At 41.7% G+C, this 25,622-nt stretch overlaps 1 protein-coding gene across 1 annotated transcript in view; it reads left to right on the top strand.

Annotated features, from left to right (window-relative positions):
- prkdc (protein kinase, DNA-activated, catalytic subunit) overlaps positions 1-25,507 on the top strand; it is a 38,296-nt gene extending 12,789 nt beyond the window's left edge. The window contains exons 33-86 of the mRNA XM_007559826.2: positions 28-236; positions 819-951; positions 1,324-1,482; positions 1,629-1,832; positions 2,030-2,218; positions 2,307-2,411; positions 2,506-2,673; positions 3,012-3,139; positions 3,896-4,103; positions 4,194-4,372; positions 4,461-4,629; positions 5,213-5,278; positions 5,361-5,424; positions 5,554-5,702; positions 6,571-6,711; positions 6,842-6,961; positions 7,174-7,317; positions 7,667-7,818; positions 8,235-8,366; positions 8,494-8,605; positions 8,705-8,829; positions 8,924-9,073; positions 9,689-9,862; positions 10,590-10,688; positions 10,778-10,988; positions 11,075-11,249; positions 11,331-11,534; positions 12,164-12,279; positions 12,369-12,500; positions 12,580-12,759; positions 12,840-13,048; positions 14,009-14,147; positions 14,289-14,477; positions 14,977-15,201; positions 15,451-15,559; positions 16,033-16,135; positions 16,217-16,379; positions 16,463-16,637; positions 17,478-17,671; positions 17,787-17,970; positions 18,234-18,394; positions 18,558-18,769; positions 18,866-18,953; positions 19,055-19,198; positions 20,315-20,522; positions 20,649-20,716; positions 20,800-21,020; positions 21,165-21,257; positions 21,964-22,044; positions 22,155-22,226; positions 22,307-22,508; positions 22,591-22,779; positions 23,167-23,306; positions 25,030-25,507. Of these exons, the coding sequence (XP_007559888.1) occupies positions 28-236; positions 819-951; positions 1,324-1,482; positions 1,629-1,832; positions 2,030-2,218; positions 2,307-2,411; positions 2,506-2,673; positions 3,012-3,139; positions 3,896-4,103; positions 4,194-4,372; positions 4,461-4,629; positions 5,213-5,278; positions 5,361-5,424; positions 5,554-5,702; positions 6,571-6,711; positions 6,842-6,961; positions 7,174-7,317; positions 7,667-7,818; positions 8,235-8,366; positions 8,494-8,605; positions 8,705-8,829; positions 8,924-9,073; positions 9,689-9,862; positions 10,590-10,688; positions 10,778-10,988; positions 11,075-11,249; positions 11,331-11,534; positions 12,164-12,279; positions 12,369-12,500; positions 12,580-12,759; positions 12,840-13,048; positions 14,009-14,147; positions 14,289-14,477; positions 14,977-15,201; positions 15,451-15,559; positions 16,033-16,135; positions 16,217-16,379; positions 16,463-16,637; positions 17,478-17,671; positions 17,787-17,970; positions 18,234-18,394; positions 18,558-18,769; positions 18,866-18,953; positions 19,055-19,198; positions 20,315-20,522; positions 20,649-20,716; positions 20,800-21,020; positions 21,165-21,257; positions 21,964-22,044; positions 22,155-22,226; positions 22,307-22,508; positions 22,591-22,779; positions 23,167-23,306; positions 25,030-25,234 (8,271 nt within the window). The 3' untranslated portion in view covers positions 25,235-25,507. The remainder of the gene's footprint in view (positions 1-27; positions 237-818; positions 952-1,323; positions 1,483-1,628; positions 1,833-2,029; positions 2,219-2,306; positions 2,412-2,505; positions 2,674-3,011; positions 3,140-3,895; positions 4,104-4,193; positions 4,373-4,460; positions 4,630-5,212; positions 5,279-5,360; positions 5,425-5,553; positions 5,703-6,570; positions 6,712-6,841; positions 6,962-7,173; positions 7,318-7,666; positions 7,819-8,234; positions 8,367-8,493; positions 8,606-8,704; positions 8,830-8,923; positions 9,074-9,688; positions 9,863-10,589; positions 10,689-10,777; positions 10,989-11,074; positions 11,250-11,330; positions 11,535-12,163; positions 12,280-12,368; positions 12,501-12,579; positions 12,760-12,839; positions 13,049-14,008; positions 14,148-14,288; positions 14,478-14,976; positions 15,202-15,450; positions 15,560-16,032; positions 16,136-16,216; positions 16,380-16,462; positions 16,638-17,477; positions 17,672-17,786; positions 17,971-18,233; positions 18,395-18,557; positions 18,770-18,865; positions 18,954-19,054; positions 19,199-20,314; positions 20,523-20,648; positions 20,717-20,799; positions 21,021-21,164; positions 21,258-21,963; positions 22,045-22,154; positions 22,227-22,306; positions 22,509-22,590; positions 22,780-23,166; positions 23,307-25,029) is intronic.
- The last annotated feature ends 115 nt before the right edge of the window (positions 25,508-25,622 follow it).

Here is a 25,622-nt window from a genome sequence, read left to right on the forward strand (position 1 = left end):
ATGAGACGTTTGTCACGTTGTTCGCAGCTGCTGGAACAGGAAGTGTTCTGCTCAGTGTTTTTCGAATTGACCGCAGCGGTGGTGTGCGAGCCATCCGCTGTGGGGTTCAACATGGCCGACGTGGAGGTGATGAGGAACTTGCCAGAGGTGTGCGTGCCGTTGCTGAAGGCTCTGATGGCTTCACCTTACGGCGGCCGCCTCGAGAGCAGCTTGCGGACAAAAATCTCCCGTAAAAGGTTTCCACCACTGCAATGAAATGCTGCGATTGTTGAGAAGATCAAAAGTAGGGGTGCACCGATAAGTCTGACCAGATTTTTGTAAATTTAAAAGGTCGGCAATCTCCCAAAATCTTATTAAGCCGATCTTATCTACCTCCGCAAGGGACCTTTAGCCACTTTTCAGATAAGAAAAATTGGTATCGGCCAACGTCTGGATAGCTAGTAAGTCTTAAATTTGAGTTTTTGAAACCTGCAGAAACCTCAAATGGACAAAGAAAAAATCGGTATATTAACCCAGATTTTCAAAATTTTGGGAGAACGCAATCGGCTGATACTTAGAAGACTAAGTTTGGTTACCAATAGTGACTCCATTGTTTCCTAATTAGCGAGTTTGTTGCTATATTTAGTGACTTCTTCTCAGACAAAAAAAAACAAAACAAAACAAAAAACATTGGGATTGGCCAAAATCGAAATATGAAGTCAGGGATTTTAAATAAATGTGATTGGCCAGAAAACTGCAATCAGTTCACTCCAAATCGGAAACATGTTGGATTCCTTTTAATCAATAAAACTTTTTGTTTCCCCTTGTTGTCGCCACAGTGTGGAGAAGCTGTGTGAAGTAGACCTGTACCACTCTGGGCCTCTCAGCCACCATGAGAAAATGGAAATGGTCCTTTCTTCCTGTAAGCAGATTCACAAAGCTGGCCTCCTCAGCTCCATCCTACACCACCAGGTAAGAACCGGCTCTTCTCCACTGAAGATACGGAAAGATGTATTTTTCTTGTTTTATTAAGAAATCTATATTTTCTTTAAAAAACCAAATGTAAATTTCAATTTAAATATTTTTTTTTCATTAATTTCTATCATTTGTAAAAACAAAGAAAAAGCATAAAATACTGGCTTTTATTTCAACCATTCCTTCTAAGGTGAGTTGACCTGAATTTTAAGTCGGTTGGAAAAAAAGGAGCTGTATTAATTTTCCAAAAAATTAGATCTTCAAAAGCAGAAAATGTGATTAATCGATGAAATCAATTTATCATCCAGCAAAATTTGTTTTCGCGACAGGCATAGAAATGATCCTGGATCCTGCGTGTTTCTCTTGAAGGATTCGGCGTACGGCAGCTCTCTTGGCCACAAACTCCTGATGACGGTGTATAAAGGCATAGCGCCGGGCGGAGACAGGAAGGCGCTTCCATCCTTGGACATCAACACCAGGAGACTGGCGGACGGACTGCTGCAGCTCGCCTTTTCTATAAGCCAACAGGTTGGTTGCTCAAAGCCGACACTGAAAAAGTGGGGCAATGTTGGGTTACAGCAACGCCAGTTTGTTTGACCACAAGACTACTAAAAAATTAAACTCTACACCTCCCTGTTCAAATGAATGATTTGAGCTCTTGTGGTTTTCTGCAGAGTGAGCAGCTGGTGGAGTTGCTGTTGAACACCATCATGCTGTCTGTGCCAATATCAGGCGGTCACAGCCACAACTTCCTCAGCTTCTCCCATGGCGAGTACTTCTACAGCCTCTTCCACGCCACCATCAACACAGAGCTGCTGAGAAATCTGGAAACCGCCGTGCCACGCCTCATGAAGGCCTCCTCGGAGAATCCCAGCATGGTAGTACATGTTTGATTCAGGGGCCTGGCTTTGAGCTTGGGGTTCCTGCGAAATCTTTGGTTAGACAGGAAGTACTCTGGGACACAAGAGTGCAGGCAAAGATTTGTTGTTTTTGCTTGTTTGTTTCTTGTGCCATCCGTACGTCAGCTGCTGCCGTCCCTGTTGTTGTAGAGTGATGGGCTCTCTGTGTCCTTCAGGTCAGCGTGCTGCTGAACGGCATGCTGGACCACAGCTTCAGAGAGCGCTCTGTTAGGAAAACCCAGGGCCAGAAGCTGGTGGAAGAGGTTCTGAGGCGGTGGATGAGTCTGCAGTCCTGGTGGGACGGGCCCTCGTCCACTTCAGAGAGTAAAACTGCCATTCTCCTCCTGCTCTCCAAGCTGCTGCAGGTGGAAGGAAAACAGCAAATAGTCCAGGATGAAGAGGCCAACTTGTTCAACTTTGGCCTAACGTCGATCTTCTTCTTCTCCGATTTAGATCGACTCCTCCGTTTGCTCGGACGTCGACCACAAAGCGTTCCAGCAGGTGTTTTCCACTTTCACTCTCCTGCTGGTTGACATGAATCTGCCTCTGAATCTCAAGGTAACACACGTTTGCCTTGTCTTTTTCGCCCGGCGAGGTTATTAAAGCCCACGGACACGGGAGTTTGATCGTTGAAATCTTCTCGCCTCTTCAGAGTCAGGCCCTGTTGGTGTTGCCGTTTTTCACAACACTCAAAGGCGAGCTGCTAGCTGGGCTGCAGAGAGCTCTGGACGCCGTGGTCGCCTCCCACTTCCCCATGCAGTCCGACGAGTTCGCCAAGGGCTCGCTGCACCGCAACAACTACATGGACTGTATCCGGAAGGTGACGTTACAGCTTGGAGAAAAACTACAGAAGCTTTAAAAAAATGTCATTTTTGTAACTTATTCTTGACCATGCACGACTTGATGCATAGTTTCTCATATTTTCCCTTCAAATATTTCTCTCTCATCCAAAGACAATCATATAAAAAAAAAAACAGGGTTTCTACTTCTCTACTTTTCTGGCATGAGGCTCACACTGTTCTCCATTTCTCAAATATCACTGAACAAACCTTTTTTTTTTTTTACTTTACGACTGTAATTATGAATGCAAGTGTGATTTCAGTGTGCTGAAACGCAAAAGAAGGGGGGAAATAAAAAAGGTAAACATCCATGTTTTAGTTGCTGGATGCCCTGGAGCTTTCCCAGAGTCCTCTCCTGCTCCGACTGATGGCTGGAGTTCTGTGTCGGGACGGGAAGCACATCATGGAGGAGCAGTTTCAGACGTGTTTCCAAAGAATCGCAAAGAGGTAAGTAAGAGTTAATGTGGGGGGAGAAACTGTGGATCACTAGGTGGCTGGATTATACAGAAAGGATACAGGATTCCTCAGGATTCCTATGCAGAATAACACTGTGGGGAAAAAAATATTATTTTCAAGCAGTATTTAAAGTTTGAAAATATTTTTTTTGTCTTCCTTTCTACCAACATTTATTCTTTCCTTCCCTTTAGGTGTTGAATTCATATGCAGGTTTCTTCTAAGAGTTGTTATACATGCTAATGTACCTGCTGTCTTCCTAATGTCTTTCGCTGTTCATTTTCCACTTTCTTTAATTTCTTTCTATTGTCCTTTATTGTGTCTTTTTTTTAAACTGTTTTCCATATTTTGGTCCTTGTCTTCTCTTTCTTCCTTCCTCCATTCATTATGTCACTTCTTCCCATCTCCCTTCCTAGTGCCCTTACTTCCTCCCTTCTTCCCTAACTTCATTTTTTCCATCCTTTCTGCCCTTCTTTCCTCCTTGCTTCATTCACTTTTTCTGTCCCTTCTTTACTTGCTTCCTTTCTCTCCTTTCTTGTACCTTTCCTTTTTCTTTTTTTGTGTCTGTGTCCTACATCCCTTCAGTTTAACATCCGACCAGAGCCGTCCACAGTAACCTATTGCGTTTTATGAGGCAGAAATTGGTGTAAAGGGCCGGAAACTCTAAAAGTTTGACTCTTGAGCGTGGAAGGGTCTAAACAAAAACATCCGAACCACTTCTGATCCCAGTCTTTGTCCGTGTGTTGCCAGGGCGAGCAGCGAGCGGCAGCTGCAGCTGCTCGGCGCGGCGTACGAGGTGATCCAGCAGGGCGACGTTCCGGTGAGCTCCATGCTGCAGGGCCTGACGGAGCGGGTCCTGCTGCCTATGGCCTCCCACTGCGGCACCAAGGCCCTGAGCGACTTCTTTGTGACGAACGTCTTCGACATAATCGCCTTCCTGCAAAGCCGTTTCACAAAGGTGCCGCCTATTAAAAATCCGCTTACCTAGATAAAGATCATCAGTCGGGGCAGGTCGGTGTGTCTAAACGTGCACGCTTGCTTTGTCAAGTCTAGCGAAGCCGCTTTCGAGATCCAGCTGCTGAGGAAAAACGGCTGCTACAAGATGATGGAGCTCCTGTACTCCCGCCTTCCCAAAGACGAAGTCTATTCGAAGGAGTCGCGCATCAACCAGGCCTACTGCCGCTTGGAGAAGACCGAGGGGAACGAGTTGTCCAAAACCTTGATCAAGTACAGTTAAAAAGTTCTTTCAGCGTTGTTCTTTTGTTTTTTTGCCATGAAAGAATCCTTAAACATGTTCGACTCGTGCAAACCGCAGGTCGTGTTTCGAAGCCTTCACGGAGAACATGGCCGGTGAGACGCAGCTGCTGGAGCTCAGGAGAGGCTACCACTGCGCCGCATACAACTGCGCCATGGCTGTCATCAGCTGCAGCTTCAGCGAGCCCAAGTTCTACCAGGGCTTCCTGTTCAGCGAGAAACCAGAGAAGGTGCTCCAACATAACCCTGCGTCCAATTTAAAGATACTTTATTGATCCCACAGGATGGAAAAAAAAATCCGGAACGGGTCTTAGAAAATCATGAGAAACCCACAATAGAGCTGCAGTATGTGACTTTTATAAGAAATGCTTTTTTTACTTACCTATTTGTTGAGGTTGGTCATGTTTGTGACGGTGATAGTGATGTAGTGAAGGATTGTGGGTAGTTTAACTGGATCACAGAAGCAATGATGAAGTCAGCGGTGTGCTGTTTTTTTTTTGTTTGTTTTTTTCCCTAAGGTGTCAAAAGGATAGTGAGAAAATATACATATGTATAAAATATCGGTAAATATTGGTTATCGCCAATAGCAGCAATATTTATATCACATATTAATATTGGCCCATATTTCATGTCAGTGCATCCATGTTTATAGGTTTTAACATCTATTTAAATTGTGTTTATTGTTAAAATTATATAATTTAAAAAATGTGACCCACCTTTTTATTTTATGTTATTTTAATTTTTTTTTGAATAAACAAGCATAATTGTGATTACAAAAGAAACTTTTTCAACATTTTTTTTTACCTCCCCCAGAATCAGTTCATTCTTGAAAACATCATCGACGTCCAGCGCACCTACAACTTTCCCATTGAAATCGAGGTTTGCCATTTTGGAAACGATTGGACCTGTACTCTCGGTTTCACATGCGGGTTTATGTAATGTCGTTTTCGTCTTGCTCTAGGTCCCACTTGAGAGGAAGAAGAAATATTTCATGATTCGAAAAGAAGTCAGTGATGAGACAGGAGGTGGGACTCGAGCTCATCAGTGTTTCTGAACTTTTGTCGCTTCTATATACGATTTTATTTACGTTCCCCCCTCCATGAACTACATTAACCAATTCTTGCCTGGTGCTGTTGCCGTTCTGGTTTCCACAGAAGCGCCGGTGTATCTTTCCTCCCAGTCCTACATGGCCGACAGCAGCCTGAGTGAGGAGATGAGCCAGTTTGATTTCTCCACGGGCGTCCAAAGCTTCTCCTTCAGCTCCCAGAATCCACAGGGACACAAACGCACCGCGGTGAAAAAGGTTTGGCGATTTATTTATTTTTATACCTTATTTTCTGCTCCCAGTAACGCGTTAAAAAAATAAAACTATTTGCAAAGTCGATGCAATCTGCCAGTTTGAAGGATTTTATGAATTTGACTGCGTAGTTTAATAACTATGATCAGTTGGAGTATGTGTTTTTATTGCACTGAATTAACTGGTTTTATTTAATTGTTTTTCTTTCTTTTTTTTTTTTTTTGAAATGACGTTTGTATAGTGAATTGGCACTATATAAATAAACTGAACTGAATCGATTAAAATATTTTATTAAAAGTCCATTATGTTGTTTAGTTCCGGTCCAGTCAGGCCTGCCACAATAAGCAATTTAAGCAATAAATCAATTGATCGCTTCATAAATTAAAATAAGTTTGATAATGTGTATTTGAACAACAGTCATTAAAGAAACACTCCTCTTTAATATTGTTTAAAAGCCGCCATTTTGAAAAACACTGCAAACATTGAACATTCAGTACAAAATGATCAGTTTGCCCTTTTTTTCTAACATTCCTAACTAACTTTTACCTGATTAAATATTAGTTTGCCATTTTAATTGCAAAGATTTTATCATTTTTGTTTTTTATTTTGAATATTTAAAATGTTTTCCAATTCCACTATTAAACATTATTTAGAAATTCAAGGGTTTTTTTGGGGGGTTTTTTTGAGTGGCTATACTTGCATTAATATTCCATTATTATTATTATAAGTTGAAAATGGTCTCAAAATTTATTGCAAAAATTTCTGGAACAATTTACCATCCAGCAAAATTTGTTACCGTGACGGGCCTTGGTCTGGTTTTAGGTTTTCAATGTGTGAGACCGCTGAGCTGCGGTGGTTTGTGTTTCCTGTGCAGGAACCTGAGGACAGAAGTCCCGCCCCGGACGGGATGGTGGATCTGGAAATGGACGAGTTAAACCAGCATGAATGCATGACCACCATGACGGCTTTGATACAACACATGGAGAGGAGCAACATAACACCTAAGATCGAACAGGTCGGCTGCGTTTCACCCAAATCTGTGACTTTGCATCAAAATATCGCACGGATTACCTTTAACAAAGCAAAATCGCTGTAAGAACACGCACAGAACTTTGTGTTTGTTGCGTCGGCTCCGTTTGAAACAGGGAACGGCGCCCGATGAGCTTCCGCCGTGGATGAAGTTTCTGCACGGCAAACTGGCAAACCCAGCAACGCCTCTGAACATCCGACTCTTCGTCTCAAAGCTGGTCATCAACACAGAGGAGGTGAATGACACGCAGTAGTCACACCTTCACATTTTATTACGCCTCAACCTCTAACTTTAATTCTGTGTAGCACTGTAAATCCTGATAGATTGCTTTAAAAAGTTTGTAGTTGCAACGCAGCAACCTGTGGAAAAACATTCAGGTGGCGTAAGCTCTTTAGCATTTTACCGCAGCACTCCCTCCTTTATGCATGATTATTCGTTATCTTGCAGGTCTTCCGGCCATACGCCAAGCACTGGCTCGGGCCGCTGCTGCAGCTGGTCGTGTCTGGAAGCAACGGAGGAGCGGGGATCCATTTCATGGTGGTGGATGTCGTGGTCACGGTTCTGTCCTGGACCAGTCTGGTCACACCAAAGGTTAGAGAAACACCTGAGGTTCAAAAGATCAGAAGTTGAGGATTTTAAAATTTATAGCACTGAAAAAAACTATGTAGAATGAGGTTATTGAAACGCTTTAAAAGCGGTTTGACTGTGAAGCTGACACACTGGTCGAAAAAATGTTAGATTGTGTTTGATTAACAAGAAATGGTCAACTTTTTAAATTCATTGATAGTAAAAGCAATGTAATTATAGATAAACAACATAAAACACGCTTGTTTTACAAAACAAACAAATAAATGATAAATGTAGTAATGGCAGTCGGAGTCAAGATGTCACCATCTCTGTCAGTTTTAGTCAGTCACCTCACTAACGACGTCCATTCCAGGGAAACCCAAGAGATGAAGTCCTCGCCAATCGGCTGCTAGAGTTTCTGATGAAGCACAGCTTCCACCCGAAACGGGCCGTTTTCCGCCACAACCTGGAGATCATCCGCACTTTGGTAGAGTGCTGGAAAAACTGCCTGCATGTGCCTTACAGGTGACACACTGAGCACGCTTTGCATGTCACAGGCTGCATTAGTCATATGTTTTAATATGAGGGGCAGCATTATGTATTTTCCAGGCACATGGTGCAATTTTATATCATAATCAAGGTACCATGTTAACTTCAGTTAAAATGCTATATATATATATATATATATCAAATATGAGTAAAAAAAAAAGCTTGACTTTGTATCTTAACCCTTTAAAATCAGGCCTCTGTCTCTTTAAAAACTCCTGCTTTTATTTGTCAAGTAAAAGCTGACAAATACAAGAAATAATAGAAATTTGGATATTCAACAACGAAATGTAATAAAATCATGGGAGTCCACATGAAATGTTTGTAAAATGACTGGATTTCTCATCTATATTCAATAATTGAAAAAAAAAATTCTTTATTCTTCCCCTCACTAGCCTAATATATGATCGCTTTTGCGGCACCGACCCAAACAGCAAAGACAACTCTGTGGGACTCCAGCTGCTGGGAATCATCCTGGCCAACAACCTGCCAGCCTACGACGCTTCGTGCGGAATTGAATACGAGAGGTGAGATACCTGCTAATAAAAAATGCGTCCCCATTTAAGTTGTGTTTATGTATGGTGTTAAATTCACATCATGTGGCGCTTTGACCTATTAGATCTCTCTTTTCTCCTTTGTGCTTTGCATGTTCAGGTACATCCAGTCGCTCGGCAACAACCTGTCCTTTACCAGATATAAAGATGTCTACTCGGCTGCGGCGGAAATTATCGGCCTCGTTCTGAAGAGCATGACGGAAACGGGAGATGTAATGACTTTATCTCCTTTTGCCTAATTATATGTTCCTTTGAATTAGTAGAATATTTATACTAATGCTTTTTTTTATTATTATTTGCTCATATAAAAGCAACAGCAAGAACTTTTCAAACTCGCTGCAGCCAAGATAACAGATCTGAAGAAAAAAGATCTGGATGACAAGTTCATCATCTGCTTGAATAAAGTGACCAAACACTTCCCGCCATTTATGGATCGGTGGGTGAATAAATGAACAGCTTTGACTCTTTTGGGGTTTTTTTCTTTACATCAAGATAACCACAGCCACATATACATTGTTTTTTACTTCCAGGTTCGTCAATCATGTGTTTTACCTGCTGCCGAAGCTGCACGGCATCTTAAAGACTCTCTGTCTGGAGTGCGTGCTCAGCCGAGCCGATGTGATCCCGGACATCTTTCTGCAGCTGAAGAGCTCAGGTTTCATCCAGATGATGAGCCACAGGTGGGTCCCACACACCTGGAAGATGTCGCAAGAAGGCATCATTCACCTCTTCCTGAAAGTGTAAACTAGATTGTGATTAGTTTCTAAACCACAACAGAGATGGGGTTGATTGAACTCGTGTTGAACTGGAGTTCAGATTTTTCACTTAATAATGATCAAGTTAGCCTTAAAATGTCTTAAATAATTTTTTTTTAAAATGCAAGTTGGCTTTATATACTTTAATCACAGGTCTTAAATTTTGTGACTCAAGACATTGGAGGCTACTGGTCACTGATAACATACCCTTGCTAGCTAGCTTTGTGGCTATAATCCTGCATTCTGTGGAGATATCGGTTTTACATCCCATTCTTAATGGTCTTAAAAGGTCTTAAAAAGTCTTAATTTGAGTTGGTGAAACCTGCAGAAACCCTGAAATACCAGAAAATGTGTTTTCAAAATAACATACAATTGCTCCAACAATAGTTATTTTGTTCTCTTTCTCAGCTGGGCTAGAAATAATGAATTGTAGTGCACCAGAACATTTGAAACATCTAGGATTATCTTTTAAATCTTTCTGGGATTTGTCATTTAGTTTGTCAAACTTGCAGCTGCTGAACTTATTTTTGCCTCTTTCAGGGACGAAGCGAGACAGAAGGTGTGTCTGGATATCATACACAAGATAATTGCCCTCCTGACTCCGGTGGAACTGCAGGAGCTGCTGGGAGCGGTGACGACGTTCGTCTCTCACCCCTCACCTGTTTGCAAAGAGAGGATGTACGAGATCCTCATGTGGATCCAGGACAACTATGGGTCAGTCTTCGAATGCGCAATGTGTCAAGGTGGATCAAAGCAGGGTTCAGGACAGGCCTTAAAAAGCTTTTTTTTTTTTTTTTACCAGATTTTTATTCAAGTTCTTAAATTTCATTTTGTCAAGTCTTCTTTTTCTTTTTTTTCCTAGTGTAGCAACAGGGGTTACATCAGTCTGAGTTAACCGTGTGTGCTCTCCTCCAGCAAACACTGAAAAACACTCATGTTACGGTTACCCTTGAAACTGAGATTGGTGCTAAAGGAGATTAGCTCAGACTTATATGGAATCAATTTGTATGTAAACATGTAATAGTGTCGTGTCAGGAAGTTTACTTGGGTTAAAAAGATTACTGTTGATTGTTTTAAAACTGAGGTCATTTAATATTTTTCAAATTAATTTAATTAATAAAATTGAATCTTATTTGATAACTAAATTGATAAAAATAAAAGGTTTCTTTGTTAAATTTCCAATTTGAATGTCTCTGATCATGTGCCGTGTTGGTCTTAAAAATGTGCCATTTAATTAACAATTGCCTTAAAAAGTCTTTAAAAGGTCTGAAATTTGACTTTCTGAAACCTGCGAGAACCCTGTCACAGTCACTCTGCACCGCTGTCGCTTATTGGCAGCTCTGGTTAAAATGTGTAAAAAGTCTTGAAACTTTTTCAAATTTAAACTTAAAATTTTGAGTCGTCTTGTTGTTTGTTGCTTTGTGTTTATTTTTGCCCGTAGTGACGAAGAAAGCATGAAAGATAAAACGTCGCTGGAGGTTTTGGATGCAGCTAAAGAAACTTTACTTCAAGGACTCTCAGAGGAAAATCAAGGCCTTCAGTGAGTAGCCACCAGTTCAAAACTTGGCCAAACGAGACATCGTCGCTACTCGATTTGTCGAATGATTGGACGGTCTGCCTCGTTCCCAGGCTTTACGTCCGTAACTTCTGGAGCCAGGAGAAGCGCCTCCCCTCTGCCACCCTGGAGCGGATGCTGACGGTGCTGCGTTCGCTATATTCCTGCCAGATAGAGCGCTGCTTCCTGAGCCTGGCCACCAACCTGCTGCTGGAGATGACCAGCCAGAGCCCCGACTTCACGCGGAACATGTTTGAGTATCCTCTGTCAGAGTGCACCTTCCAGGTCCTTCCACATTTACCCTACTTTTTTTCATGCAGAGCATCCAAATAGAGCTTGTAATCATGTTTTTATTCATCTTTTGTCTGCAGGATTACGTCATTGATTCAAATTGGCGCTTCAGGAGCACAGTAATGACACCCATGTTTGTTGAGACCCAAAGCTCTCAGGGCCCGGAGAGCGCAGGGGCCTCCCAGTCCGAATCCATGACGGGGAAACTCAGAGCGACACAGACTTCTTTAGAGTTTAGCCAAACCCAAACACCAGGTACTACTGGCAACCCATATGTTTGGCAAACAACAAGAAGTAATATTAAATTCAACATTTTTTTATTTTTGTCCTCCATAGGTCGCCGTATGGCCTATAACTGGCTAACTGGGAGCAGCGTGGACACGCTGGCAGACTACTCGGCTAGCGCAGAGTCTCTGTCTTCGCTGCTTGTGTTTGATAAGAAATCGGAGCGTCAGGCAGCGGCGAGACGACCGGTGGGAGAGGGCTTTGGCCTGAGGCGGCTGACGGCGTCCACAGACGAGGTGGACAGTCGCACCAGAGGTTGGCTTTCAAGGAACCGCATCCAAATCTTTACGCATGTAGATCAAACAAATGTTGGAAGAGGCTAAAAAATGAGAAAAATAGAAGTAATGATCACATTTAAAACTTGTTAAACACTGTTAAAATCTGTTCTTGTTAAAATAAACCTTTTCAGATATTTTCAGAATTTATATTTATATTTCTAGATCACTTTTTAAAATTGCAAATGCAAAAGTTGTATTGTTAGGATGGATAGATGGAAAACAAATATTTTTTCTACTACTTTTAAAACTGAATACAAAGAAAGTTTTGGTTTATAATAATAATACATTTAATTTATAATCCTTTTACATCTTGAGATATCTACAAATAAAACAGAAAAAACAAGCTATTTTTATCAATTGTAATTGTTTTTTTTGTATCCTTTTGTCATTTATTTTAGATTTTATTCTAAAATAAACCTTTCAATTCAAAAATCAGATGTTTTCCATCCATCCATCTTCACACAGTTCAACTTTTGCATCTATGCTTAAAAAAAATGGTCTAAAATTCAATTCTGAAATCACGTGAAAATGGTTATAATTTTGACGAGAACATTTCCCAGAAACCCCGAACGCGCCGCAATGTTTTCACCCCTTGTTGTCCGGCAGCTGAAAACGAGCAACGGAGCAACATTCTGAGGCTGCGGCGCAGATTCCTGAAGGACCAGGAGAAAGTCAGCTTGGGTTTTGCCCAGAAGGAGATTCAACAACAGAGACAGAAGAAGGTCAGACCGAGATCCAGGCTGCCGACGGTCAAACCAGTATATGTCTGTGCTTATTATTTGCGTTAATACCGGCTGGATTTCTCCCGCAGGAAGAAAAAGCTGACCAGAGGCTGCGGAAAGAAGCGCAGGTGACTCTGTATAGGAGCTACCGAGTGGGTGACTTCCCGGATATCCAGATCCCGTACAGCAGCCTCATCGCTCCCCTTCAAGCTTTAGCTCAGGCAAGGCTGTTTCTGCAGTAGAAGATCTGGTAAAATATTATCTCGCTTTTGACGACGAATATTTTTGCCTGTCCCTCAGAGAGACCCGATCTTAGCCAAGCAACTCTTCAGCTCCCTCTTTGCCGGCATCCTCCAAGAAATGGATAAAACGCACACTCCACAGGAAAGGGGAAGAATCAAGGAGGAACTGCAATGCAACATGAACACGTTCCTGAATAAGAGCACGCTCTGCTTCCCACCATTCATAGCATGCGTGCAGGTGAGAATGTAACAATTGGAAACAGTCTGGGGGGAAAAAAACTTTTTTGTACTGGGTACTGATGAGAAGTTGTGTTTTAGGACATGTGCTACCAGCAGAGGGAGCTACAGCAGCTGGATCCGGCCGCTGTCAGCTCCACCTGCCTGGTGAGTCTCCAGCAGCCATCGGGCATCCTGCTGCTGGAGGAGGGTCTGCTCCACGCCGCCGAGCCGGAGGAGCGCCCGGCCAAACGGGCGCGAGGACGACGAGAAGTCCCGCCAGACACCAAGAAATGGATCCACCTGGCCAGGTGAGTGCAGAGGCAACAGGTTTTCAGGCTGTCAGGAATCCTTAAAAAGTCTTACATTCATGAATCTGAAAGTAAGGCCTTAAAATGTTTTAAATTCATTAGAAAATCTATAAGTTCGCCTTGAATATGTTGATCACAGGTCTTAAATTTGGTCATGGCAGAACTGACTATTAAATCTTATATATTTTATTACAGATACAAAAGTTTGAGTCTTCATGAGATTCTGTGAGGCTACCGCGAACTAGCTGCTAATAAACCCTGCTAGCTAGCTAGCTTTTTGAGTCTATCATGGGTAAGGGGAAATTTATCGCCAGTTCGCTGGACCACATTTCTCTTCGCCACTGACTCACTTCTGTGGCCAATGGCTACATATGCAATGCGATGTGATTTCTGTGCAAAAAAGCTAGGCGATAATATGTAAAATGGGCAGTTTTCGTTTGTATATTCCTGATATCAAATTTAATTCAGAATAGTCTTAAAAAGTTTTAATATTTGAATTGGTGAAATCCAGAAACCCTGGATTTAAAAGGCCCCAAATGGATGAATAAAAAAGTAGTTAAAATTTTTTATTTATATTTCTAAATGCATAAAAAAGAATAATTACCTATAGACAAAGTTGTAAAATATTTATATATTTTTTTTCAAAGTAAAAGTTGGTTTATAAGGGCCCACTGGTAAATTGGCCCAGATTTTCAAAATTTTGGCCGATCATGATTGGATGACACTTAACCACAATAGTAACTCCACTGTTGTCAACTTAGTGAGTTTGTTGCAATTTTTAACCCTAACCCTTTTCACACAAGAAAATATTTTTTCACAGAATCTGCATTTTTTAAAGATCAGTGATTGGCCATAAAAATGAAATTGGTTCCACTCTTGGTATTCAGTCTGGACTGCCCTTTGAAAAATTAATCTCAAACAGTCTTTGGTTTGGCTAATGTTGGTTGTTCTTTTTTGCAGACTTTACAGGGACCTGGAGGACTACGATGTTGTGCGCGGCATCTTCGGTGGGAAAGTCGGCACAAAGTCGATCACTTGTTCCGCCCTCCAAGCTGAAGCCAACACGGACTTTGCAGAAGCCGTGAAACTTTACAATGAGGTACAGCAACCTCTTATGGCGGTACTGCTGCTGAAATCCTGCAGTATTTTTAAGAAAATGGATCACGGCTCAAAAAAAAAAAAAAAAAGCTCAACCCAGACAGCGATTGATTGTTTTTGTGTGAACCAAACATCCTGGCAGGCGCTGAACACAGAGGACTGGCCGGATGGAGAACCCACCGAATCCGAGAAGGATTTCTGGGAAATTGCAGCTATGGAGGCGTATAACCAGCTGACAGAGTGGAAGTCTCTTCAGTACTGCTCCACTGTGTGCATTGATGAAAACTCGCCACCCAACCTGGAGAGGATGTGGTCAGACCCTCTCTACCAGGTAGCAAAAAGTTACTTTTTGACATGTTTTTGAGCATAAAACCATTATTTATGTTTTAGGCCACACAAAACTATCAAGGAATATTATGTTATATTCATCAATAATTGAAAATGTTTCTGTCACGCCCAAATTTTTGGGGCATGGAGGCAAATTTTATGCTGTAGTTTGAGTATTTTTAGATTTATTCTTTCACATGTTTCTAATTAATAAAAATATATATATATTTCATTAGTTTCTAACCACACTTTTATGTTTACAAGTAGGTTTAGTAGGTTTGTAATTCACTTTTCACTTTTTAGCATTTTTGTCTTATTCTCTAAATCAAACTTTTGGGGAGTTCCTCAAGGCCGTGTTTTCAGTCCCATACTGTTCTCACTTTCCGTGACTCAAGCAAAAAATAACTTAGATTGTATCAAGAGCTTCTGTGAGTGTTGATTTTCAAGACTTTACATGGGTCCTCAATTGGATTTAGGTAGTAAAGATATTTGTTTTCTGTCAGGACATGTACCTGCAGCACATGATTCGCAGCATGCTGAAGCAGCTGCAGCTGGGCGAGAGCGACCAAACGCTGCTCAGCTTCATCGACAAAGCCATGAGGGTGGAGGAGCGCAAGAAGCTGCTGGAGAGTCACCACAGCCAGGAGCTCAGCCTGCTCTACATCCTGCAGGACGACTACGACCGCGCCAAGTACTACACCAACCACGCCATGCAGCTCTTCATGGAGGTTTGTGCCAAGCCTTCCTTTGGATAGAACAGACCGGTCAACCGGTAGGTACCGGTCAAGAAGTTTGCAAACATTCATCAGAGGAAATGGAATACTTTTGGGCTTTTGGATTGGGTATGAGTCAACATTTGGTTTTCAAAATAAAAGACCGGGTTCATGAGATTGGTGGATTTTATCCAATTAATCTAGGGTAAAAAGTATCCTGCAAAGAGATTCCTAAGTTTTACACCGACTGTTTGCCTCGTGCAGAGTTACTCCAGCGTAGATACTCTCCTGACCCAAAGCCGACTGGCCGTCCTGCAGCCGGTGCAGGCGCTGACAGAGATCCAGGACTTCCTGCTCTTCATCAAAGGAGAAGGTGAAATCCGGCTGTTTGGAGATCTCAAAACCGTTAACTTTTCCGTCTTACTTTCGTATCTAACCTTTTATTTTACCAGGTAGGTTAATTGAGAGCAAATTGTCATTTTCAACAGCGTGTTCAGAAAATGTCAAACATAATGCAACTTAAAGTTGGCAGATTATTTCATTTATGGCATGTCTACCATGCTTTTCCCATTTTTAAAAATGAAATAGTCTGCAAGAGGAACTAGTACTTTTTCATCAATATTAAGTTATCGATTTAAAACAAGCTCCTGTATCTTCCTGACAAGTTGCTCGTAAGTTAGTTTTGTCTTTTTTGAATTGACCAAGTTATTGTGTTTTTGCAGTGGAAAATGTTGCGAATCATAATTGAAATTTTAAAAAATATATAGAATTAATTTTTCCAAATTTTTTTCTGGAACTCTTCAACACATTTTAACCTTGTTTTCTCTTTTAACCTGACACTATTAGTGTCTGTGGGCTCTCTTAAGAGCCTCATCAAGTCTTGGACTGATCGGTATCCCGACACCAAAGTGGATCCAGTGGTCGTGTGGGACGACATCGTCACATCTCGGTAAGGATGGGACTGAAAATCAGCTGTGAAAACTGACTACAAATCTCACTTTTTTTTTTTCTTTTTTCTTTTTTTTCTCAGGTGTTTCTTTTTGGACAAGATTAGGGAAAAGCTGAAGGGCGCGGCTCCCAGCGACAGCATGGAGGTGGACGAGGCACAAGACGCGGCGCGCAACGTCGAGATGATCGTGAACGACTGCAAGTTCACCATGAAGCTGCACATGGCGGACAGTGCCTGTCAGCAGGTAGGGAAGCATTGGAGGGATTTTTTTTTTTTTTTAAGCCATTACATCCTGTCAAACTCATCTAGAGCTTCAAACCTTTTCAGAAAAACTTCCCAGTCACCACCAAGCTGCTGAAGGAACTTCACAAGGAAGCCAAAAGCAACAGAGGCTGGCTGCTGCGCTGGGTGCACAGCTTCAGCAGCTACAACCACAAGCGCAGCCAGTCGCAGGGGCCCGTAGAGCAGATCGGTGCCATGCTGAAGACCATCCCCCTCCTCGGTAATAACAGGCTGTCTGCACACCTTTCAAAAGGCTTCAGTTTATGTATCTAAAATTAAGGCTTTAAAATGACTTAAATTCTTGTTTTGTTTGTTTGTTTGTTTGTTTTTAAAGGTAAGTTGGCCTTAAATATGTCAATCACAAGTCTTAAATTTTGTAGTGGCAGGACTATTTAATCTTGTATATTCTATATATAAAAATACAATACATATTACTTTATGTATTCTTTTTGGACTTTTCTGTCAGGCAAACATTTTTGTCTGTACTTGTACTACTTGTAACTAGCTGCTAGTATAGCCACTTTATTAACAGCTAATATAGCAGTAGCTACTGCTATATTAGCAGGAACACTTGGTTCTGGTTCTTGAAATGGAGGCAGGAGGAAAAACTAGCTAGTTAGCTAGCAAAAAAAACGAGTTCGACAGCTAGCATGCTAGCTAATTTTTCTCCTCTCTCCTATTTAGGAACCAGAACCAATTGTTCCTGGTTATATAGCTTCTAATATTCATTTGCTAGCTAGCAAGGCTATATTAGCCAGGTAGTTACAGTTAGACTCGAACTTTTTTGCTTCTATCATGGTTTAAGTGCAAAAACCCTTGCTAGCTAGCTAGATAGATTTTTTTTCTACCACTGGTATGTGTAAGTTGTACCACCAATTGACTGGACAACGTTAATCTTTGCCTTTGGATCATTTTTTTCATTCATTCTTGGCACTACGGGGGTTAAGGCTGTTTCAGATAGAAACCATGAATAAGAACTTCTCTCTCCGTGACATATTTAGAATTTTTTCATTTTTGCATATTTGAGTGAGACTTCGTGTAATCTCCTCTTCCTGTCCAGAGGATCTCGAGACGGACTGTCAGAGCGCCACATCTAAAGTGTTCAGACGCCAGAAGATTCTCCAGGGCACGTCATTCCACATCCTCGCCTCAGCGGTGGGCAGAAGTCCATCCGTCCTGGGAACGCTCGCCGCAGAGAAACAAGAGAGCGTTGTCCAGCTTTCAGGAGTTGCAAAGCCCAGTGCAAACCCAAAGGTCCTCTTCTACTCTTTGGTCTTTCTGCAGCCTAAAAACAACTCCCCACTTTTCATAACACAGTGAAATGTTTCACGTTTCCTTGTCTGATCCTGGAAAACCGTTTTCTCTGCAGGAAGTGGAGGTGGGATTGCAGCAGCACGCCCTGAAGCTGCTGTGTGAGGCGAGCAGAAAGGCCGATGAGGAGCTCCAGTCCTTCGATCACGACTTTGTGAAGACCAGCAGCGTCTCGGAGACGTACATGGCTTTGGCCAACTTCTGCGACAAGCTGCTTCGAGAAGAGGAGCAGAACGGCACCGGTGACTGATGCCGCACGTTTACACTGCCTTGGGAAAGCGTTTCCCCATTGTTTTTGTTTTTTTCAGATTCCATTTTTGAATCATTATCTTCCCACCTCATAATAACTTATACTGAAGTTTGCCGTTGTGGAGACGTTTCATCGTTACAAACACGTGTAGAAAAACGCTAAACAATTCAATTACTTAAGTCGTTTAGATTCTTCCTCTCTTCTAGATGATTCAGTGTTTTTCACGGCGGCCATTTTGGTGCGTTTTGCCTGCAGCCAGTCAGTTCCCGGACCTCGTGGCGCTGTCTGTGCACGTGGTGGAGAGCATGCTGAAAGCCCTGAAGATGAACTGTGAGGAGGCCCGCCTCCGGTTTCCACGGCTGCTGCAGATCATTGAGCTGTATCCGTCGGAAACGCTGGACGTCATGACTAAAGAGGTTCGTTTACCCATTCATACGGTATATTTGAATTCAGTTGCAAACTTTAATTCCTTTTTTTTTTTAAAAAAACTTAGTTGTGTACGGAGGGCAAATGATCCAGAAAATACGTGGAACTGTCAAATAGAACGTTCCACAATCGCTCCCTGCTGTTTATATTCAGATGGCCTCGATTCCCTGCTGGATACTCATCAGCTGGATTGGTCAAATGGTGGCCCTGCTGGACAAGCCTGAAGCGATAGCCGTGCAGCACTCCATCGAGCAGATAGCCAGGTGCTACCCTCAGGCGCTGGTCTACGCCCTCATGATCAGCAGTGAGAGTTACCGCTTTGAAGAGTCGGCAACGGGACACCAGCAGCAGGAATTTGTCAACAGGTAGTCTGACTTCTTGTGTTTTTGTTTTTCATCAAAAGTAAGTCTCTTTTTATTATCTCTCATCATTTTTGTTTGGGAATGCTAATATATCAACAGGCTTAGGAGCATGTTGGATAAAGGAGGAGCTGTGAAGAGCTTTGTGGACGCCCTGCAGCAGCTCACGAATCCTGACATGATTTTTAAGGTTATTTTCACACCACAAAATAAAAAAGAAAGCAAAGAATCAAACAGCTGTTTTTGTTTAGGATTCTTTTTGACATTTTGTGTTTTTGCTGCTTCGGACAGGATTGGTGGGAGAGTGTGAAGAGTGAAATGGAAAAGTCGACCTTCAACAAGAAGCAGATGGGTGAAATGTGCGAGGAGATCCGCTCCTTGCTCTGCGATCGGAACAGCCAGGGCCACGGAGGGTTTCGCAGGAAATTCATACAAGTCGGTTCCTCGTTTTACCGTTGCTTATGCTCAAAAGTGCATCGAAATGAAGGTGGATAGACATGAACATGAGAACTTCCCAGGAGTTAACCCTTAAAGTTCTGAAGGGTTATATATTTTACTCCACATAGAGTAAAATAACAAACTTCTCTGTTTTTTGGGAAGTGTATGTAGGCCTTTATAAGTTTTGATACAAAATTGCACAAAACAATACAAATCTGTACAGTCATGATACTTTTTTTCTATGCCGGGAAATTGTTATGAAGCTTTTATTATTAATATTATTATTACTGTCGGTTTGCCACATCAGCCACCTCTAACATACATGTATTTCCTACAAACTCAGAGTCATAGAGCACAAAATCTAAAATTGAAATACATTAACTTGCTAGTTGAAATATTGAGCTATATAACACTTATTAATTTTAATCAATTCAGAATAATTGTAGTTACTTTTGTTTATAAAGTGAGAGATAAAATGTGTTGGCATGTAGTTTTATTTATTTATTTTTTTCATTTAAATTTAAATAGCTTCTAGTAGCTAGCTGAAAAACATAGCTTCCTTGCTATACTAGTTAAAGAGTGGGTAAGAATACTGGATTTTTTTAACAATAAAAAATAGAAAATGAAAGGTCCGAAAATATTTTTAGCATTAAAATATATGAATGATATATAGATATGTATACAGGTGTGCTTTATTTTTCCTCAGCACAAGAGCTACATTTGTAACTAGCTAGTTGGCTAGTTGGCTAGTTCATTTAAATGGACGACAGTCACAGTGAATCCCTTTTACTGACCTATATTTGTCTGTTAATTTCTGCTATAGTAGTTTGTGATATACGTTTTTCTTGATTATTTTACACTGCTTTTTAAATAACAAGCTAACAGGCTTTAAAGTGTTTTCATTTTCAAATTGTTTTCATTTTCACTATATTATAACTACATAATATAGTACTATCAGCACTATATTATGTAGTGAACTTAGTAGACGTTTTGATGCATTTCCTTTACGTTGCACATCATCACCGTCTTGAAATAAGCCAATTTTTGCCAAAATGTCTCTTGTCGTATCAAACAAGACAGAAGGTGACCTTGGACTCTTCGTTGTCCTTGCAGAAATTCTCCAAAGATGTAGAGAAACTCCTGGGACCTAAGGGTAGCAATCTTCTCGAGAAGAGGAAAAACAAAAGCTTTTTGCAAGAGGTGACTAAGCTGATGGAATCCATGCGGGAATTTCAGAAGGAACCGGGGAATCTGAAGGAGTACTCGCCCTGGCTGAGCGGCTTCAAAGCCGACCCATTCAGCAACGAGCTGGAGATTCCAGGTTTGTCAACTGGATTTAAAGTGAGCCTGTCTGTTGCTTGTGGTTGTAATGTCTATCTGTGGCATTGAGTCAAATGCCTTGTAGTTATCATAATCCTAATGCTGAGTCCGCCTTTCTTAAATGCAGGACAGTATGATGGGAGATCTAAACCGTTACCAGAGTACCATGCAAAAATAACTGGCTTTGATGAAAGGGTAGGCATTTCTCCCACATCCACTGTAAACCAGAACACATTTAAATGTCCAGTCGTAACCTGGCACCTGCACACATCTCACAGGTAAAGGTGATGAATTCCATCCGTCGCCCCAAGCGTCTGATCATCCGCGGGGACGACGAGCGGGACCACCCCTTCCTGGTAAAGGGCGGGGAGGACTTGCGGCAGGACCAGCGCATCGAGCAGCTGTTCGCAGTCATGAACATCGTGCTGAGCCACGACACGTCCTGCACACGCCGAGGCTTGCAGCTCCGCACTTACCAGGTTATCCCCATAACCACCAGGTACTGGACGCAAACGTTGCTCATTCATTTTACTACATAGACGTCTAGAGGGTTCAGGTAGAACGCAATCAATCAACTTCCTTCCTGTGGCAACATATTTGCTTTCTACTGTAAAAGAACTATAAGATTTTATTTCCTTTCCAGAATTGGTTTGATTGAGTGGATGGAAAATACGTGCACGCTAAAAGAGTTCCTGTGCAACACAATGATGGGAGACGAGCAGCAAAAGGTCCAAAGGTACAGTGTGTGCAGCATTACCAACATGAATGTTTAGCTTTTCATCTTCAGTACCCTGGAAATGTCGCTCAGATACATGAAAAGCTAATTATTTTATTAAATAAATCAGGTCTTATTCAAGTATTACCGCACACCGTTTGTAATGCTTTTAGGGAAGCCATCAATTAATTGGCTTACAGTTAATTGTCGATTAATGCTTTATTAGATTAAAATTTGTTCTAATTGATTAATAAAGTCCTCCTTTTAGTGCTGTAGTTTGGCAACTGTTCAGCAGAGGTGCTTCAGGTCAAAAGTGGAGCCAGTTGATACAGAAATAAAGATGGCAGGACTTTACCGGAATGGAAAGAAGTCCGGTGTGTGACGGAATATACGCTTTTTAAAAAAAATAAAAACACACACTGGAGAAGCATCTTAAATTTCACCTTAATGTCGCTCATTCGACCAAGATTCATGATGTAGCAGAATCAACTTCTCAACCAAAAATTGCTGATATTCTACGAAGGCGAGGATGTGATGACAGAATAGCGGAAGCATAACGGAGAAAAATTGCAACGTGAAAATGTTGCCCTTTTCTGTTCTCAAAAGATGGTCAGCCCTTCTGATACAAGAGAACACACGGCTTTAGATTCAGTCATTAATCTATAACTTGCTTATCTAAACAAGTTACATATTTCTGAATACCATCAGCTGCTTCCTTCTGTTTCAGGGGTGTTGAAATCTATAATAAATGGCTCTCCACCTTTGGTGAAGCTTCTACGTCTTACGGTCTGTACGGACTGTCGTACAAGTAAGTTGGTTGACGATTGCCTTTGCTTCTGGGGCTCACATGGGAAAGTGTCTGTTGTATCAAGTGTGAAATTTTAATGCCACGTTTACATCCGAGTTTCTCTTCACAAGGAAAGCAAAACGTGACAACGCAGTGGGAAATTTCCTCAAAGTCCTGCAGCATGTGCCCAGCGATCTGCTCAAGTACGTCAGAAACTTCACGATGGATGTAGCGACTGGTGTTGGTCTGTTAGAGATCGTTTGGTCTTGCGTTTTATGTTTAGGAGAGCTTTCCTGAAGATGTGCAACGGCCCCGAGGCGTTCCTCTCGCTGCGATCCCACTTCATCACGTCCCACGCTCTGCTGTGTGTGAGCCACTGGGTTCTCGGAATCGGAGACCGCCACCTTTCCAACTTTATGATCAACACGGAAACCGGCGGTATGATCGGCATCGACTTCGGCCATGCGTTTGGATCGGCCACACAGGTACGCCCAATGACTTCAGACGTAAAGACAGCATAAAGGTAGGACTCAAGGTCTGAATGTCGAATGTTGCGCTTACTTCCAGTTCCTCCTGGTGCCGGAGCTCATGCCCTTCCGGCTGACTCAGCAGTTTGTGAATCTGATCCAGCCATTGAAGGAGTCCGGTTTGATCCAGAGCACCATGGTCCACTCCCTGCGAGCCTTCAGGGCAGAACCGGACCTGCTGCTCAACACCATGGATGTGTTTGTGAAGGAACCCTCACTGGACTGGAAGGTAATCGAAACACCTGCTGAGGTTTCCATTAATAACGATGCTGTGACAGAGCTACCCTCAACTGAAAGTGACTTTTTTTCTCTTCTGTTGTGTTTTGTTGTTGCTCTTTCTTCCATTCTGTTATGATTTTGGATGTTAAAATTATGATTGAGCTCATTTATCTGCTTTCCTCCAGTACAGGATACTAGCATGATACATAGGTCAACCTCAAATATAATCCCTTCTATCCTTTTCTAAAATTGATTTTCATTTTGGTATTCTTTTTGTAATTTGCAAAAGAAAAAAAAAGACAAAATCTTAATATGTCTGAATTAGTTTAAATAAAAAATAGTCTTTATTTTCAAAGTACAATAAAAAAAGTTTTTTTTCTACTTTGGTTTTATGCAGAACTTTGAGATGAAACAACTGAAGAAAGGAGGAACATGGACCCAGAGCGTAAATACCAAAGAAATCAACTGGTTTCCTCTGCAGAAGGTGAACTTCGCCAGAAGGAAACTAGAGGGCGCTAATCCATCTGCAATAACCAGGTACTTTCAAACTGTTGTGTGTTTTATGGGATTTACTCTGATGTTAAGGAGTTCATATTGAAGGCCAAGTACGCTTTATAATCTAGTTCTTATTTTATTTTTTCATTATGAGTACATCAGCTGCTATTTGAATGCTCTTCTGCTGAATGAACTGCAACATTTCCTTCAGGTGGTAGATTTATAGTTTGGCAAAAACATTCTTGCCTCTTAACATTCCTCAAATTTACAAACTATTTACACAAACCTCTGTGTAAATAGAAGGTCATTCTTACTTTGCTGACAAAGTGAAGGATTTTTGGCTTTCTGGTGAAATTTCAGATGCACAGGAACCCTAATAGGTGAACTTAAGATGACCTTCTCTAAACCTTTGAAAGGTGCACTGAACGTTCACCTGTTCAGTGTTTCTGTACCTTTTGCTCAAGTTGCTGTTCTCTAACAAGGAACTTAGCAGTAGAATTCACATCAGGTGTTTGATCCATCCACCTGAATGCTGATTCATCAACCTATTTATGCGTAATTGGTACAGTTGAATTTTTTTGTATGGTATTTTTTTTCATTTAAACACAAACTATTTGGGTATTTTGCAATTACGAAGGCCACAAGTTGAAACGTGTTGATCGGTCAATGAAGTTGCTTCTTAGCACTCCAAGCGTCATGGGAGTCTTTACCTTAGCAAATCTATGAATCGACCATCAATGTCCTGGTTCAATCAGAATTGATATTTAACCAGTCATCCTCATCATGCTGTTCATAATTTAACATTGTGAGGCCAAGATGGCGACTAACAACAGATCAACAGTACCCCACCTTTACTGGTCTGTAAACAGGAAGTTCTCAGACGGAAGTGGCTACTGAGCTTAGAGTGACATCAGAAGGTTGTAGACGGACTGGAAGAGTGACAGAAAGGTTTAGAAGTGGACGTTCTTTATATACATCCCACACTGATGGCCACTTCCAGGCCAGAACCCTGTGGTAACTGATGATGAATGGCATTCAACTCCTGACCCATTTAAGGGAGGTGAAAGGCACCCAAGTGTCACATCAGACCCTTTGAAACCTTAAACATCATCATGATCAGCTTGCTAAATAACCTGCAAGGTAACTGACCACACCACCAGGCACAGGCTTCATCGTCTTGTTTGGGTAAGGAAGTGTTTACACCAGACAAGAGACATCATAACACCATCAGGGCTGTTTTGATGGAAGTCAATTCATGTTGAGCAGAAATAACGGCCGCCAACGATGGTGGAGACGTCAAGCACAGCACTGTTTGTTCAACAAGGGCGGCACGCCACGCCCATGCTAAAGAGCTTAGGTTGTTGTGAACAGCATGAGATGTCGTTGATGTATTGACAGTTTTTGTTGTGGTATATCCACCACTGTTGTTGACTTCTTTTAGTACATTGTTTGAGTTGAGGAAAACCACCGTTGCTTGCTTCTACTTACATCCCCTACCTTCATGATATGTCATAATTGTAGCGTGAACTTTTTACATTCTCCATAAATTTCTCCTGAAAGCCAAATATCCTAAACTTTTCGTGAGTATTGTACATGGTTTATGAAATCTCTCCCCAAGGCTTGGTGGAAAGAATAGCTGTCCCACAATCTAGGGCAAGGCAACTCTCCTTGTAGAGAACATTTTTTATACACAGCTACTACAAAGACTCTTACTATAACTTTGTAAACATATTATTTGTGTCCCATGATGTGTTTATTTCATCAGCGAGGAGCTGAAGCTGGGTTTTGAAAAGGATCCCGCCTTCCAAGGAATGCAGGCAGTGGCTTTGGGATCTGAGGAGCACAATGTCCGGGCGAAGCTTCCAGCCGCGAACCTGTCTGTGGAGCAGCAGGTGGACTGCCTGCTGGACCAGGCCATGGACCCAAATGTGCTTGGCAGAGTTTATGCAGGATGGGAGCCATGGATCTGATGTGAATCACTGTCCTTAGTGTTTATAATAATTGTTGTGGATGAAGGCAAATGCAAAGTAATTACTGGGAAAGAAATTCTTTCTGTGATTGGAATGGTGTTAAATGTGAAGGAGAAATGCTTGTAAGGTTAGCATCAAAATGCTAACCTTGTTTTTTATAGAAATGGGGAAATTGCTGCATTTTAATGGAAATGGTCAAATGTAACACTGGAGTTCTAATACTGTAAGATCGTGGCAAGCATCTGAATTTCAATAAAATATTACAAAGTCATCGGTTTGTGAGGTTTTTTTTACGGAGCCCTCCAGGGGACATGAGGAATTTTTTTTTCTTTTGCGTTCCCTCGCAATAATCTACTGATCAGTTCATGTGGCATAATTGAATACTGTA

The sequence above is a fragment of the Poecilia formosa genome, unplaced genomic scaffold (assembly GCF_000485575.1).
Source record: "Poecilia formosa unplaced genomic scaffold, Poecilia_formosa-5.1.2 Scaffold108, whole genome shotgun sequence".
Taxonomy (NCBI): domain Eukaryota; kingdom Metazoa; phylum Chordata; class Actinopteri; order Cyprinodontiformes; family Poeciliidae; genus Poecilia; species Poecilia formosa.